The sequence below is a fragment of the Acomys minous genome (assembly GCF_964271855.1).
Source record: "Acomys minous genome assembly, chromosome: 3".
Classification (NCBI taxonomy): Eukaryota; Metazoa; Chordata; class Mammalia; order Rodentia; family Muridae; genus Acomys; species Acomys minous.
In genome coordinates this window covers 29,215,189-29,228,461 of record NC_140485.1, presented here as the reverse complement: position 1 = coordinate 29,228,461, position 13,273 = coordinate 29,215,189, and the positions used below count along the sequence as shown (strand labels likewise).

General features: G+C 45.2%; 1 protein-coding gene across 5 annotated transcripts in view; it reads left to right on the top strand.

Annotated features, from left to right (window-relative positions):
* NUSAP1 (nucleolar and spindle associated protein 1) overlaps nt 1-5,626 on the top strand; it is a 30,205-nt gene extending 24,579 nt beyond the window's left edge. For 4 of the 5 annotated variants that reach the window (XM_084776391.1, XM_084776390.1, XM_084776389.1 and 1 more), the window contains 2 exons: nt 2,639-2,747; nt 4,650-5,626. In XM_084776391.1, coding sequence (XP_084632517.1) covers nt 2,639-2,747; nt 4,650-4,743 — 203 coding nt within the window. In that variant the 3' untranslated portion in view covers nt 4,744-5,626. The remainder of the gene's footprint in view (nt 1-2,638; nt 2,748-4,649) is intronic. The other variant, XM_084776392.1, reaches the window with a different exon arrangement.
* Nucleotides 5,627-13,273: the final 7,647 nt, after the last annotated feature.

Below are 13,273 nucleotides of genomic sequence, written 5' to 3'. Positions count from 1 at the left end.
GGACAGAAGAAGGAGAAGAAATATGTTTCTGCTCCTTTGTGTGTTTGAGACAGGGTTTCAAGTGTTCTTGGTGTCCTCAGGTTCGCTCAGAGCCAGGAGCAACTGGGAACTGCAGTGATGGGAGCTTCCTTTTATTTATTTATTTAACGTTTTTTTTCCTAAAACATTTTAATCCTACTCTAAGCAATATTTTGGGGGTTTTTTGTTGTTGTTGTTGTTGTTGTTGTTTTTCAAGACAGGATTTCTCTGTGTAGCCCTGGCTATCCTGGACTCATTTTGTAGACTAGGCTGGCCTCAAACTCACAGAGAACTGCCTGCCTCCGCCTCCCTGAGTGTTGGGATTACTCTTAACAATTTTATATAGAACACTGACTTTATTTTGTGTATGGTGTCTTTATTGTTTGAAATGTGTTGTGGTGCCTTACATCGGAGATGGGTACAGTTCATTTTGGTGGCAGAGGCAGAGGCAATGTGGCAGGAGCATGAGGCCGGCCTGTCACATTGTATCATGGTAGTTTCCGGTGATGCAATCTAACAGGACGACAGGGCAGCAGGAGCATGAGGCCGTCATAGAGAAACACAGAGAGGTGTGAGAGACTGGGTCTCACTGTAGCCCAGGCTAGTCCGTGTGAGACTGGGCCCCACTGTGTAGCCCAGGCTAGTCTCAAACTCCCTCTCTATCCCAGTGTGCCCTTACACTCATGGCTTTTCTTTCCCTTCAGCTTCCCAAAGTGTGGAACTACTAGTGTGAGCCGCTGTGCCTGGCTATAAAATGCACTAACTGTAACTATCGAATTTTACCGTAGATCTTTTACCTATTTCTAACAATCTCACTGAAAAACTGAGGATGCTCGTGAAATGGCTCAGCGCTTCTCAGAACTTAACACTCTTGCAGAGAACACAGGTTCAGTTCCCAGTACCCATACCAGGTAGTTCAGAGTGGCCTACAACTCCACTCCCAGGGGACACAACAGCCTTTTTTTTGGCCTCTGGGCACCTGCACGCACACATAGTCTCAACAGGTACACACACAAATGAAAGCAACAGAAAATTTGGGGTGAAGAGCTGGCTTAGAATCTCTCTAAATGACCCAGGCGCTATTCTCAGCACCCACATCAGGCAGCTAACAACTATAACTCTGGTTTAAGGGGATCTGACAACTCTGGCCTCCGATAACCCCCATAGACACACCTTCAAACGATTAAAAACTTCTTTAAGGCTAGGTAGTGGTGGCGCGCGCCTTTAATCCCAGCACTCAGGAAGAAGAAGCAGGCCAAACTCTTGGGTTCAAAGCCAGCCTGGTCTCCACAGTGAATTCCAGGACAGCCAGGGCTACACAGAGAAACCTTGTCTCCAAAACAAACAAACAAACAAAAAGACCCCAGGGCCAGTAAGATGGCTCAGCAGGTAAAGCCACTTGCCACCAAATCTGACAGGCTGAGTGTGTGGTTCCTGGGACCCACATGGTGGAAGGAGAATCAACTGCAGCAGGTCATCTGTTGACCTCACGCATTTCATGGCTCATGCACACAAGTAAATGTAAAAAATATATCTTTGTATAAAAAGCCATGTATGATACCGGCTGGTGAGATGCTGAGTGAGAGCTGCACACACCTTACACTCTTGTGGTAGGAGGAAGGAACCAGCTCTCTGACCTCTGTACTCAATCATATAAACACAGTCATAACTAAACGTTTTTATTAAAACACATTTTTATAGCCGGGCTCAGTGATGCACACTGGTAATCCCAGCACTTGGGGAGGCAGAGCAGGCAGATCTCTGAGTTACAAGCCAGCCCAGTCTACAGAGCGGGTCCAGGACAGCCAAGGCTACAAAGAGAAACCCTGTCTTGAAAAAACAAAACAAAACCCAAAAACTCGTTTTTATTTTCAGAGAAAAAAATATGGTTTATATTTGGAATGTGAAATCAAGATACATTGCAGAAAATACATGTAAAATATCTACAAACCAGAGTAAAAATGCTGATGGGTAGCCAAAATGATGGAGACAGTGTAGTTGTGAATAAAAGAATCTTTTGGGTTTTTTGTTTGTTTGTTTGTTTTGTTTTGTTTTTTGCATTTTTCAAGACAGGGTTTCTCTGTGTAGCCTTGGCTGTCCTGGACTCACTTTGTAGACCAGGCTGGCGTCGAAACTCACAGAGATCCGCCTGCCTCTGCCTCCCGAGTGCTGGGATTACAGGCATGTGCCATCAGAATAAAAGAATATTTTTAAATTTATTTTTATTTTATGAGTTTAATCTGCAAATATGTCTGTGTGAGGGTGTCACACATTCCCTAGAACTCAAGTTATAGACAGTTGTGAGCTGCCATGTGGGTGCTGAGATTTGAACCTAGGTCCTCTGGAAGAGCAGTCTGTGCTCTTAACCTCTGAGCCATCTCTCCAGCCCCAGAATAAAAGAATTTTGTTGTTGTTGTTGTTGTTGTTGTTTGGTTGGTTTTCGAGACAGGGTTTCTCTGTGTTAGCTTTGGCTGTCCTGGAATCACTCTGTAGACCAGGTTGGCCTCAATCGAACTCAGAGATCCACCGGCCTCTGCCTCCCGAGTGCTGGGATTAAAGGCGTGCGCCACCACACTCGTCCTCCGGCCCAAGAATCTTAACATTCCTTTTTCTAACCTAGGAAAGCTGAAACCTTGGGGGCAATCTAAAGAGAATAATTCTCTGAATGAATGTGTAAGCAGAGTTAGCTTCCACAGGAAAAATTACAAACAACCTCATCTCCATAACAGGTGAGTACCTGATTATCTCATATTGTAAATTTTCTCATTTCAAAAGATACTAAACCAAAGCATTGTGAAGGACAGAATTTCAAAGTAGTGTTAGAAGTAGAATGCCCCATTCCATCTTGTGTTGTTATAACAAAATGCTTGAGTCTAGACATTCTACAGAGAACAAAGTTTATTTTGACTTACAGTTCTAGAAGTCCAAGATACTGGTAGAGCCTTATGCTATGTCACAAGGTGGCAAATAACATGGGTGCACTTGAGAGTAAGGAGGAATGTGTGAAGACCAGGCAATGGTGACGTGTTCTGCTTTTTTAAAGACATTTATTTATCATGTATACAATGTCTATCTGCATGTGTGCCTGCCCACCAGAAGAGGACACCAGATCTCACTATAGATGGTTATGAACCACCATGTGGTTGCTGGGAATTGAACTCAGGACCTCTGAAAAAGCAGACAGCGCTCTTAACCTCTGAGTCATCTTTCCAGACCCTGTTCTGCTATCTTTTTAACAGCCTCCTCCCTGAATAGCTAGCTCATTCCTGTGGCTTGGCATTAAATCCTTCTCAGGGTGGTATCCTGTAACCTAATTTTATTTTCCTCTAGGCCCCACCTCTCAATACTGTAAACTGGGGACCAAACTTGGACAAACCATTTCCAAGCCATAGCAGATGAGTCACCTATAGAGTTAGTTACCTCTAGAACTTCCTTTAAAAGTGAGCTGGGGGCGCTGGAGAGATGGCTCAGAGGTTAAGAGCACTGACTGCTCTTCCAGAGTTCAATTTCCAGCAACCACATGGTGGCTCGCAACCATCTATAATGAGATCTGATGCCTTCTTCTGGCCTGCAGATGTACATGCAGGCACAACACTGTATACGAAATAATAAATGAATAAATCTTTTTTAAAAAAGTGAGCTGAGGGAGGGGGCTGGAGAGATGGCTCAGCAGTTAAGAGCACTGTCTACTTTTCCAGAGGTCCTGGGCTCAATTCCCATCAACCACATGGTGGCTCACAACCGTCTATAATGAGAGTGCCGTCTTCTGGTGTGCAGGCATGCATGTAGGCAGAGCACTGTATACATAATAAATAAATATATCTTTTTTTTTTTTAAGTGAGGTGGGGGCCTGGGATACATAATAGCCTGTTCTGGTTTTGTTTTTCAAGACAAGGTTTCTCTGTGTAGCTCTGGCTGTCCTGGAACTCATTCTGTAGACCAGGCTGGTCTCGAACTCAGAGAGATCCTCCTGCCTCTGCCTCCTGAGTGCTGGGATTAAAGGTGTGCACCACCACTACCCAGACATGAAAGGCTGTCTTAAAATGTAAATTTTGTTAAGTATTTTCAGCTCTAGCAAAATAGATTCCAAACTGGGTTTTCAATGCACCCCAAATGCTGCTTCCCCGGGCATGTTCTCATGGAGCCTGTCTTCCCAGCAGCACATGTAAATATCCCTGCAGACGCCAGTGCTCAGTATGGGCAGACATAATCCTTCACCCCCAAGCAAACCAGCCATGTAAGGAGTGAAGCCCTGCATAGATCTCAGGAGTCCAGACTCACTGTCAGGACTCTCCTGCTGCATGCATTACCCCCAACACCTTTTACTCCCCATGGAACCTAGCTCTAGTACTGTAACCCGGTTATATGTTTGGCTTCTAGGAGTAAGACTTCTACTCAGAACTAGTTCACCAGGGTCTCCTCGGGTTCTTGTCCCATGTGTGAGGTTAGAACCTAACAACCTGTAGCCTTTGTAGGCAATGCTGACAAATGCTGGAAGCTGTAGGTAGAGCCCAGTATCGATGTCTGCCACACGCGTGTGCTAGGTGCCATTTAACTAGATGCGAGGTCAGCATTCTTCCCCTGCTGGAGCATCCGGGCGAGCCTAACATAGAACCTGTTGTCCCTCTTAGGGAAGAACAACGGAAGAAGCATGAGCAAGAGCGAAAGGACAGGAGAGCAAAGGCGATAGAAGCTCGAAGAAACTTGCCTGTGACTAAAGCCTAGTAGCCCTGTCGGCTCCTTTACTCCCAACTTGTTTTCCTTTTGTAAATGTTTTATAGTCTTCTTCTACTTAAGTCAAAAGCTCTTTTCTAGCATAGCTGTTGGTCACGTTTGTGTAGTGTCTCTCTTCTGTGCTGCAGCCCTGAGATTATCACCCTTCCATTGTCATTATCACCTTACAGTCATAACTCAAGTGGTTCTCACCTCGTGACCTGTACAACTCTGCTTTCTAAGAGACCTGTCCTCAGGATTCTTAACAGACATTTTTCACGTCACGGTCCTGCTAGTTCTTTATTTTTTTGTTTGTTTGTTTGTTTGTTTGTTTTTTGGTCCTGCTAGTTCTAACTGAGGTGACCTGTACCCTTTTCTGCACAAGAGCAGCAGGCATAGCAGAAGCGTAGCGTGAGAAAGTAAGATAAAGTTCACAAGAAAATTTGAGGCTGGAAGGCGACGTCTTTGTTCACTAGTATGGAAAATCAAATAATCTTATTGAAATCATACTGACTTGGTTATGGGTCAATATTTTATCAAGGAAAAAGGTATTTTAGCTTATAAGCTTGTTAGATGATTTCATGTAACTGCCAACTGTCACTCACTATAATCTTAAAATAGAATTCCTTTGCTCTTCCTATTTGTTAAATTAAAGCCACAGGGCAGAGGGTGTGCCTCGGTTGTACGGTTGTCTACCACACGCCAGGCACAGAATTTGACCCCTGGTACCACCAAACCAAGCTGCTGTAAGGTCACCATCTTTGTCAGACTTAGGTCTTACGAGTTGTTACGGAGCAACCAGAGCTGCTGAGCAGAACTTTCTGTTTTTTGCCGTGTAGAGATTCTGAGTTGTGTGTAATGCTTGGGATTTTCATAAATAAAAACGTTTTCACTATGCTGGGTTTGTTCTTTTTAAACATAAGTTCCCCAAGATTTGGATGGCCACCAAAAATGAGCAAGCACTTACAGCTCCTCCTCACCACTTCTCGTCCACAATAAACTGTTCTAGGAACTGGGAGGGTCTCATGTAGCCCAGACTCATTTTATCTGAGGATGACTTTGAACTGTCTGCATCTCCCAGGTGAGTACCGCTTTAGATTCGCATAACCACACCTACCTGTGAAGAAGTGTTTTCTTTTTCCCTTTGTTACTGCATTTGAGTGCAGTGGCATAAACCCATATTTCAGTACTCAGAATGTAGAGGCAGGAGGATCAGAAGCTCTACCACCTTCCTCCGTTCCATGAGACCCTCTTCAGAAAAATAAACTAGGACTAGCTACTGTGGCTTGGCGGTAAGGCTCTTGCCTAGAATGCATAAGGCTCTAGGTTTGCTTCCCAGTAGTTAAGGGCATGTACTACTGGGGTTTTTTGGTTTTGCTCTTTCCAGACAGAGTTTGTGTAGCCCTGGCTGTCCTGGAACTCTTTGAGCTGTGTACCACCATGCCCAGCAGTCATGAACTACTCTTGCAAAAGACTCAAATTCAATTTTTAGCACCCAAGTCAGGCATCTCACAAAAGCCAAATAAATAAATAATGAACTAACGGGGTTGGTGGCATCTTAGTTAATTTTCAATTACTTAGAAAAAAACACTATGACCAAGACTAGTTATAAAAGAAAGCAGTTAATTTGGGGATCACGGTTCCAGTGCAGTGGGTTAGTGTCTATGACCACCATGGCCGCAGGCAGGCGTGCACAGTGGCATGTTCTTGCTGCTGCAGCAGTAGTTGAAAGCTTACTTACATCCTTATCCACAAGTAGGCAGAAAGCAGCTGAATGACCTGGGCTTCTTGAAACCTCCAAGCCTACCATCAGTGACACACCTTACCAAAGCCACGCCTCCCGGTCCTTCCCAAACAGTTCCACCAACTGGGTACCAAGTAGTCAAATACACGAGCCTATGGTGGCCATTCTCATTCAGACACAACAGGTGGCTCGTACTTTTAATCCCAGCACTTGGAGGCAGGACTGCTGTAAGTTCTGGCCATCCTGGTCTACATAGGAAGTGCCAGACCAGCCAAAACTATGTAACGTGACAGACCCTGGCTCAAAACTAAAACAAAGCTGTAATTTCTAAAGAATTCATCACATCCCAATAGCAAGCACCTCAGGGAAGAATCAACCCTTTAGTATATGGGCCTTTTGAGGGACATTTCATATTTAAACGATAGTAAAGATTTATACACTGAAAAACTATAAAATATTGCTGAAACTAAAGATCTAAAATATATTTCATATCTGACTTTCTAATAGTAGATTAAAATGAAGATAATCTAAATTGATCTATAATCCAATTACAATTTTTATTGTTTTGGGTTTTTTGAGACGGAGTTTCTCTCTGTAGTCCTGGCGGTATTGGAACTTACTCTGTAGACCAGGCTGGTTTCAAACCTGTAGGCTCTGTTTCTTAACAATTAAACTTTATTATACAACCCAACTAGCTCACACAAGAGGGAAAAAAGGTTAAAGGGAAAAAAGAGTGAACCTTCTGGTATCCATTCCATGGGACGGGTCCTTAGGTGTCTCTGGCCTGCGTGCTGGTACAGCCTGTTCACTGATCCATGTGCTCTCAAGCCAGGTCTCAACCTGTTGTTCTTTCCTCCCCGCCTGCCTGTGTCATGTGCAAAGGGCGGTCTCCTTCTCCCATTGAGGGTCAATTAGAAAAACAATAGTCCAGGTGGAGTCCCCAGGTCTGCTTCCTGAATTCCAGGCCCAGGATGGCTCCACTCAATCTATCACAAGGTATCCATGGGGTGCCCAAGGGTATACATAATAAATAAATCTTTTTTTTTTAAAACTGTGTGCCTTGAACTTGTGGCAGTCCTCTTGCCTCTGCCTCCCCAGTGTGCTCTCAAGTGTTGGAATTGCTGTGGAATAGTTCTGTCCATGTCGTCCTACTGTTTTCAGTCTTGTAAAATGTAGTAATTTTTGGTGGCACTGACTAAGCAAGTGTGAATGTTCTGTCACCAAGCTATAGCTCAGCTTAAGTCAGGATTTTGACATGAAGCCAAGGCTGCCTTTGCACTTGTGATCCTGTCAGAGCCTCCTGAGTACTGGGATTGTAGGCCTGTGCAACCACATCCACCTTAAAATTTCTTTAGCTGGGTAGTGGTGGTGCAGGCCTTTAATCCTAGCACTTGGGAGGCAGAGGCAGGGAGATCTCTACGAGCCTGCAGCCTGTCTTGAAAACAAATTTTAGGCCTGCCTGGTCTACCATAGTGAGTTCCAGTCCAGCCAGGGTTATACAATAATCCCTTGTCTAAATAAAGCAAAAAATTAAATGTTGTTACACTTGTTTAGATGCGTATGTGAGGTCAGAGGACAGATTGTGAGTCAGCTCTGTGCTTTCACCACATAGGGCTGAGAGAGCCAAGTCATATCATTAGGGTTAGCAGTGAATGCCTTACATGTATTCACATTTAGCTTTCTGATGTCATATCTAAGAAACCAGTTCCCCTAAGATCACTCATATTTCTATGTAAATGTTTATAAGAAGGAACCAAACTGAAGCCATTTTGAATAGGGGTCAAAGTTGCCAAGACCTCCCTGGGGAAATGACATCCTGGTTGGCAAGTTGAGACATGAGTGCTAGGCAGGTTACCCCAGCGAATAACCCAACCAATGGGAATGTTACAAGTGTACCACAAAGACACGCTCCTAAGGAAGTCCCTATCCCTACACCCTGATTGGTCGGATAACCTGGCACAGATGTTTATGGTTTTGAAGCTTAAAAAAAGCTAACATTCTGGCTTGGGAGTCACAGTTCAGCTCCTGACTCTGTTCTGCACCCTAATTGACTAGTAGCATCCTGAGTACAATAAAATTTGCCATCTGCTTAAATACTACAATCAATGTTCAAAGACGCAGTCAGCTCCCAAGTCTGTGCTGGTGTTCCTGACTGGTCAGTTCTTGCTGCCTAATTCAGGTAAAGATCTTGCTTTGCCTTTTTGGGTTGTTTTGGATTTCAGATCCTAACACGCCTTTAATCCCAGCACTCTGGAGGAAGAAGCGGGTGATCTCTGGGTTTGTGTGGGAAAGACGGTAAGCTTTGTCACAGGTAAAAGCAGTCTTGGTGGGCTATACAGTGGCTCTACCTGCATGTACACCTGCAGGCCAGAAGAGGGCACAAGATCTCATTCTAGGTGGTTGTGAGCCACCAGTGGCAGTCAGTGCCTTTTTTTTTTTTAAATAAGATTTATTTATGACATATACAGTGCTCTGACTGCTTGTACCCCTGTACCCCTGCAGGCCAGAAGAGGGCATCAGATCACATTATAGATGGTTATGAGCCACCATGTGGTTGCAGGGAATTGAACTCAGGACCTCTGGAAGAACAGTGTTCTTAACCTCTGAGCCATCTCTCCAGCCCAGCAGTCAGTGCTCTTAACCTCTGAGCCATCTCTCCAGCCCAGCACATACCTTTAATCCCAGCACTTGGGAGGCCAGGCAGGTGGATAGCTATGAGTTCCTTTGAAGCCAGCTTGTTCTACAAAGAAAATCCAGGACAGCCAAGGATACACATAGAAACAAACAAAAAGACCCGGTATCAAAGTATCAACAGAATGAAGGAGGTGGCTCAGTGGGTCAAGTCCTTGCTGTACATGCATGAAGATGCTTGAGTACTCAGTAGCACACCCTGTAATTCCATCAGGCATACGGCAATCAGGGAGGTAGACAGACTAGCTGGCCTTGCATGCAGTGTCTAAGAGCCTTCCTTGAATAGTGAAGGAGGCAGAGGCAGGCAGATCTCTGTAATCCTGAGGTCGGCCTTGTCTACAGAGAAGAGATCCAGGACAGCCAGGGCTATTTGGAGAAAACTAATGGGGTAACCTTCCTTCCCACTGAGAAGCTGTCTCTGTATTTTCAATTGCTGATTACTGTAAATGTCGGAAGGATTTGGTGTTGTCATTTCAATGGCCATCACCGGGTTTTTTTTTTTTGTTCTTTTTTTTTGAGACAGGGTTTCTCTGTGTAGCCTTGGCTGTCCTGAACTCACTTTGTAGACCAGGCTGGCCTCAAACCCAGAGATCCTCCTGCCTCTGCCTCCCGAGTGCTGGGATTAAAGGCATGCAACACCACAGCCGGCCAGGGTTTCCTACTTGTAAATGCTTGTCCTTCCACACTTGCCCAAAAGATGAAGAGAAACCTGGGAGACTGGAACAGAGCAGAGAGGTAAAGAGCTAGCTAGCCACGTGGCTGGGACACAGTGCTGGGACTTTGCATTAAGTCAGAAGCTAGCTGAGAGATTGCCCCAGGGAAACACCTAACGCTTTAAACTCTGTAGAAGTTATGTCTTATTTAATCGCAAGCAGGTCTGGGAAAGCCCTGCAATAGAAACCCTGTCTTGGAAAACCAAACAAAACCAACAAAAACATCTGAGGTTGTCACTTGAGCTCCACATGTATGTCATGACATGTGCATGCCCATACCACACTCACACCCACGAACACACATTGGTGAGATTATGGGAAAATTGGGAACTTTAGACCACTGATAATGGTGCAGCTGCTGTTTCGGTTTTGCACCTTTGGGAAATAAGCTTAGAACTGCTCACCCTCAATTGTGAACACTCCACAATACCACAGACCTTCCATTGCCTATCTCAAGCCAGAATCTCATTAGGAGGACCAAGCTAGCCTTGAACTCACTCTGTAGCTCAGGCTGGCCTTGAACTTGTTAAACTTCTGCCTCAGCTTCACAAGTAGCTAGGACTATAGCCCTACCTCCAGGCCTGGCTTAAAGCCCTTAATTGTGTGTATCTGTGTATGCGTATGTGTGAGTACAGGTGCCCATAAGATCCCTAAGAGGACACTGGAATTACAGGTGGTTGTGAGCTATTCAGTGTGGGTGCCGGGAACCAAACTTGGGTCCTCTGCAGGAACAGTGGGGACTCTTAACTGCTGAACCATCTCTCCAGCCGCCACCACCCTTTTTTTGTATGGAGACAGGATAATCACAGATTTGAGGCTAGCATGAGATACCACATCTGGGCTGGAGAGATGCTCAGCAGTTGAGAGCACTGACTGCTCTTCCAAAGGACTCGGGTTCAATTCCCAGCACCCACATGACAGCTCACTCCAAGATCTGACACCCTCATACAGACATACATGCAGGCAAAACACCAATGCACATAAAATAAAAATAAATTAAAAAATTTGGTCTTAATGAAATTATCAGAAGGCAGGCACAGTGGCACATGCTTGTAATCCCAGCATTCTGGGAGGCAGAGGCAGGCAGATCACTGCGAGTTCAAGATCAGTCTGGTCTACAAAGTGATTCGAGTCCAGGACAGCTAAGGCTACACAGAGAAAACCAACAAAATTATCAGCCTTATCCTTACTTACCAGAACTAAAAAGTGGGAAAGGGGGTTTCAATGTACAATGGAGGCTGGCCTTGAACCCTTCTGATCCTCCTGCTTCTACTATCCTAGTGCTGGAATTAAAATTATTACCACCCATCCCTGACTCATTACTGCAGTAGAAACTGATGGATATCTGGATTTTTTCCCCTGCTCTCTCTCTCCTCTCTCTCTCTCTCTCTCTCTCTCTCTCTCTCTCTCTCTGTGTGTGTGTGTGTGTGTATGATGTGTATAAAAGTATGTGGAGCAGGTACAAATGAATGCAGAGGAAGATGTCAGATGCCTGAAGCTTGCTAACCAGGCAGCCTCCTTAACTGGTGAGCTCTAGGCCAATGAGAGACCCTGTCTCAAAGTGTGGCTGGCATTCCTGAGGACGACACTCGAGGTTGTCCTCTGATCACAAGTGTGTATATATACAGGAGTGTACGTGCACTCACACACATTAAACCACACAAACATCCATGCACACATGCATAATACTACTGAATTAAATACATATGTAGGCGAATTTTATATTCTGTAATTTATACTTGAATAAAGCTGTTAATTTTGTTTGTTTTTTGTTTTAGGTTTTCCAAGACAGGTTTCTCTGTGTATCCTTGGCTGTCCTAGAGTTGCTTTGCAGACTGGGCTGGCCTCAAACTCACAGCGATCCGCCTGCCTCTGCCTCCCAAGTGCTGGGATTAAAGGCGTGCACCACTACGCTGGGCCTGCTGCTAAATTTTTAAGAGAAATTATATGTAAATATACAAAACGAGCATTAGGCAAGATGCTAAAAATGTCTTCCTGCGTGGTGGCATATGCCTTTAATCAGCACTCAGGAGGCAGTGGCAGATGGATCTCTGTGAGTTGGAGGCCAGCCTGGTCTACAAAGTGAGTTCAAGACAGCCAAGGATACACAGAGACACCCTGTCTTGAAAAACCAAAAAAGGGGGGGGGACCAAAAATAGGAGCAGGGCATGGTGGCATACACCTTTAATCCCAGCAGAGGCAGTCAGATCATTGTAAGTTGAGAGGCCAGCCTGGTCTACAAAGTGAGTCCAGGACAGCCAAGATAACATAGAGAAACCTTGTCTTGAAAACAAAACAAAACATAAAAAGCTCTTCCCTTGAATATTTTCTTTGGAATGTTGTTTCCTAGGGTGCTCCTCTGGCTCACAGTAGTCTGTAAGTCCAGACTATTCCAGGGAATCCAGCATTCTCTTCTGGATGCATGGGCACCACACTCACATGGTACACAGACAAAGGCAGGCAGACAAAACACCAATATACATAAAATAAAAATAAGTCTTCAGCCGGGCAGTGGCGCATGCCTGTAAGGCATGCACTCAGGGAGGCAGAGGCAGGTGGATCACTGTGAGTTTGAAGCCAGCCTGGTCTACAAATCAAGTTCAGGACAGACAGGATTACACAGAGAATCCCTATCTTGAAAAACAAAAACAAACAAAAAATTTTTTTTCACTTAAGATATATGGCTGCTTTGACTGCATCTGTGTCTGTGCACCACATGTGAGACCAAGACTGGTGCCTGTGGAGGCCAGGGGAGGGCTTCAGGTGCCCTGGAACTGCAGTTACAGATGCCTCTGGACCGCCGTGTGGGCCCTAGGAACGGAATCTGGGTACTCTGCTGAGCCCCCACTGGGGTAGCGTTAACTGGATGGGTTCTTTAGCAACCAGTCTGTCTCTATCAGTAACAATTATGTAAAAAGACAGTAAGAGGGGGAAGACAGTAAGAACCACTAGGCTCATGCCTTAGGAAGGCAGGCTCTCTACACAGGTGTTCATTTCCCAGTGACTCCCATGGCACAGTCATCGTCACGGTGTTCAGCAGACTGCTTTCCTCAACGGTCAGTTAGGAAACAGAAGGCTGGCATGGCCTATGATCAACCGCAGTTGCCCCACTGACACCTATTTGAAAACTGTCTCCTTACACAGGACATGCTCCTGTAGGAACTTCCCAGGCAGTGCGTTGCTCACCTGAGCCTCCGTCAGAAAGGCCAGCCTCGGTTTCATGCTGGGGTCCACTGCCCGCCTTGCTCTGTGCAATAGCATTAAGGGACGTATAACGGCATTCACTACCTCTAAACAAAGGCGTATTTTGGGGCAGGAGCATAGCTCGTGTTTGTCTAGCACACAGGAGGCCCTGCACTCAGTTTCAGTTCCCGGCACATCAGGAAGGGCTGGG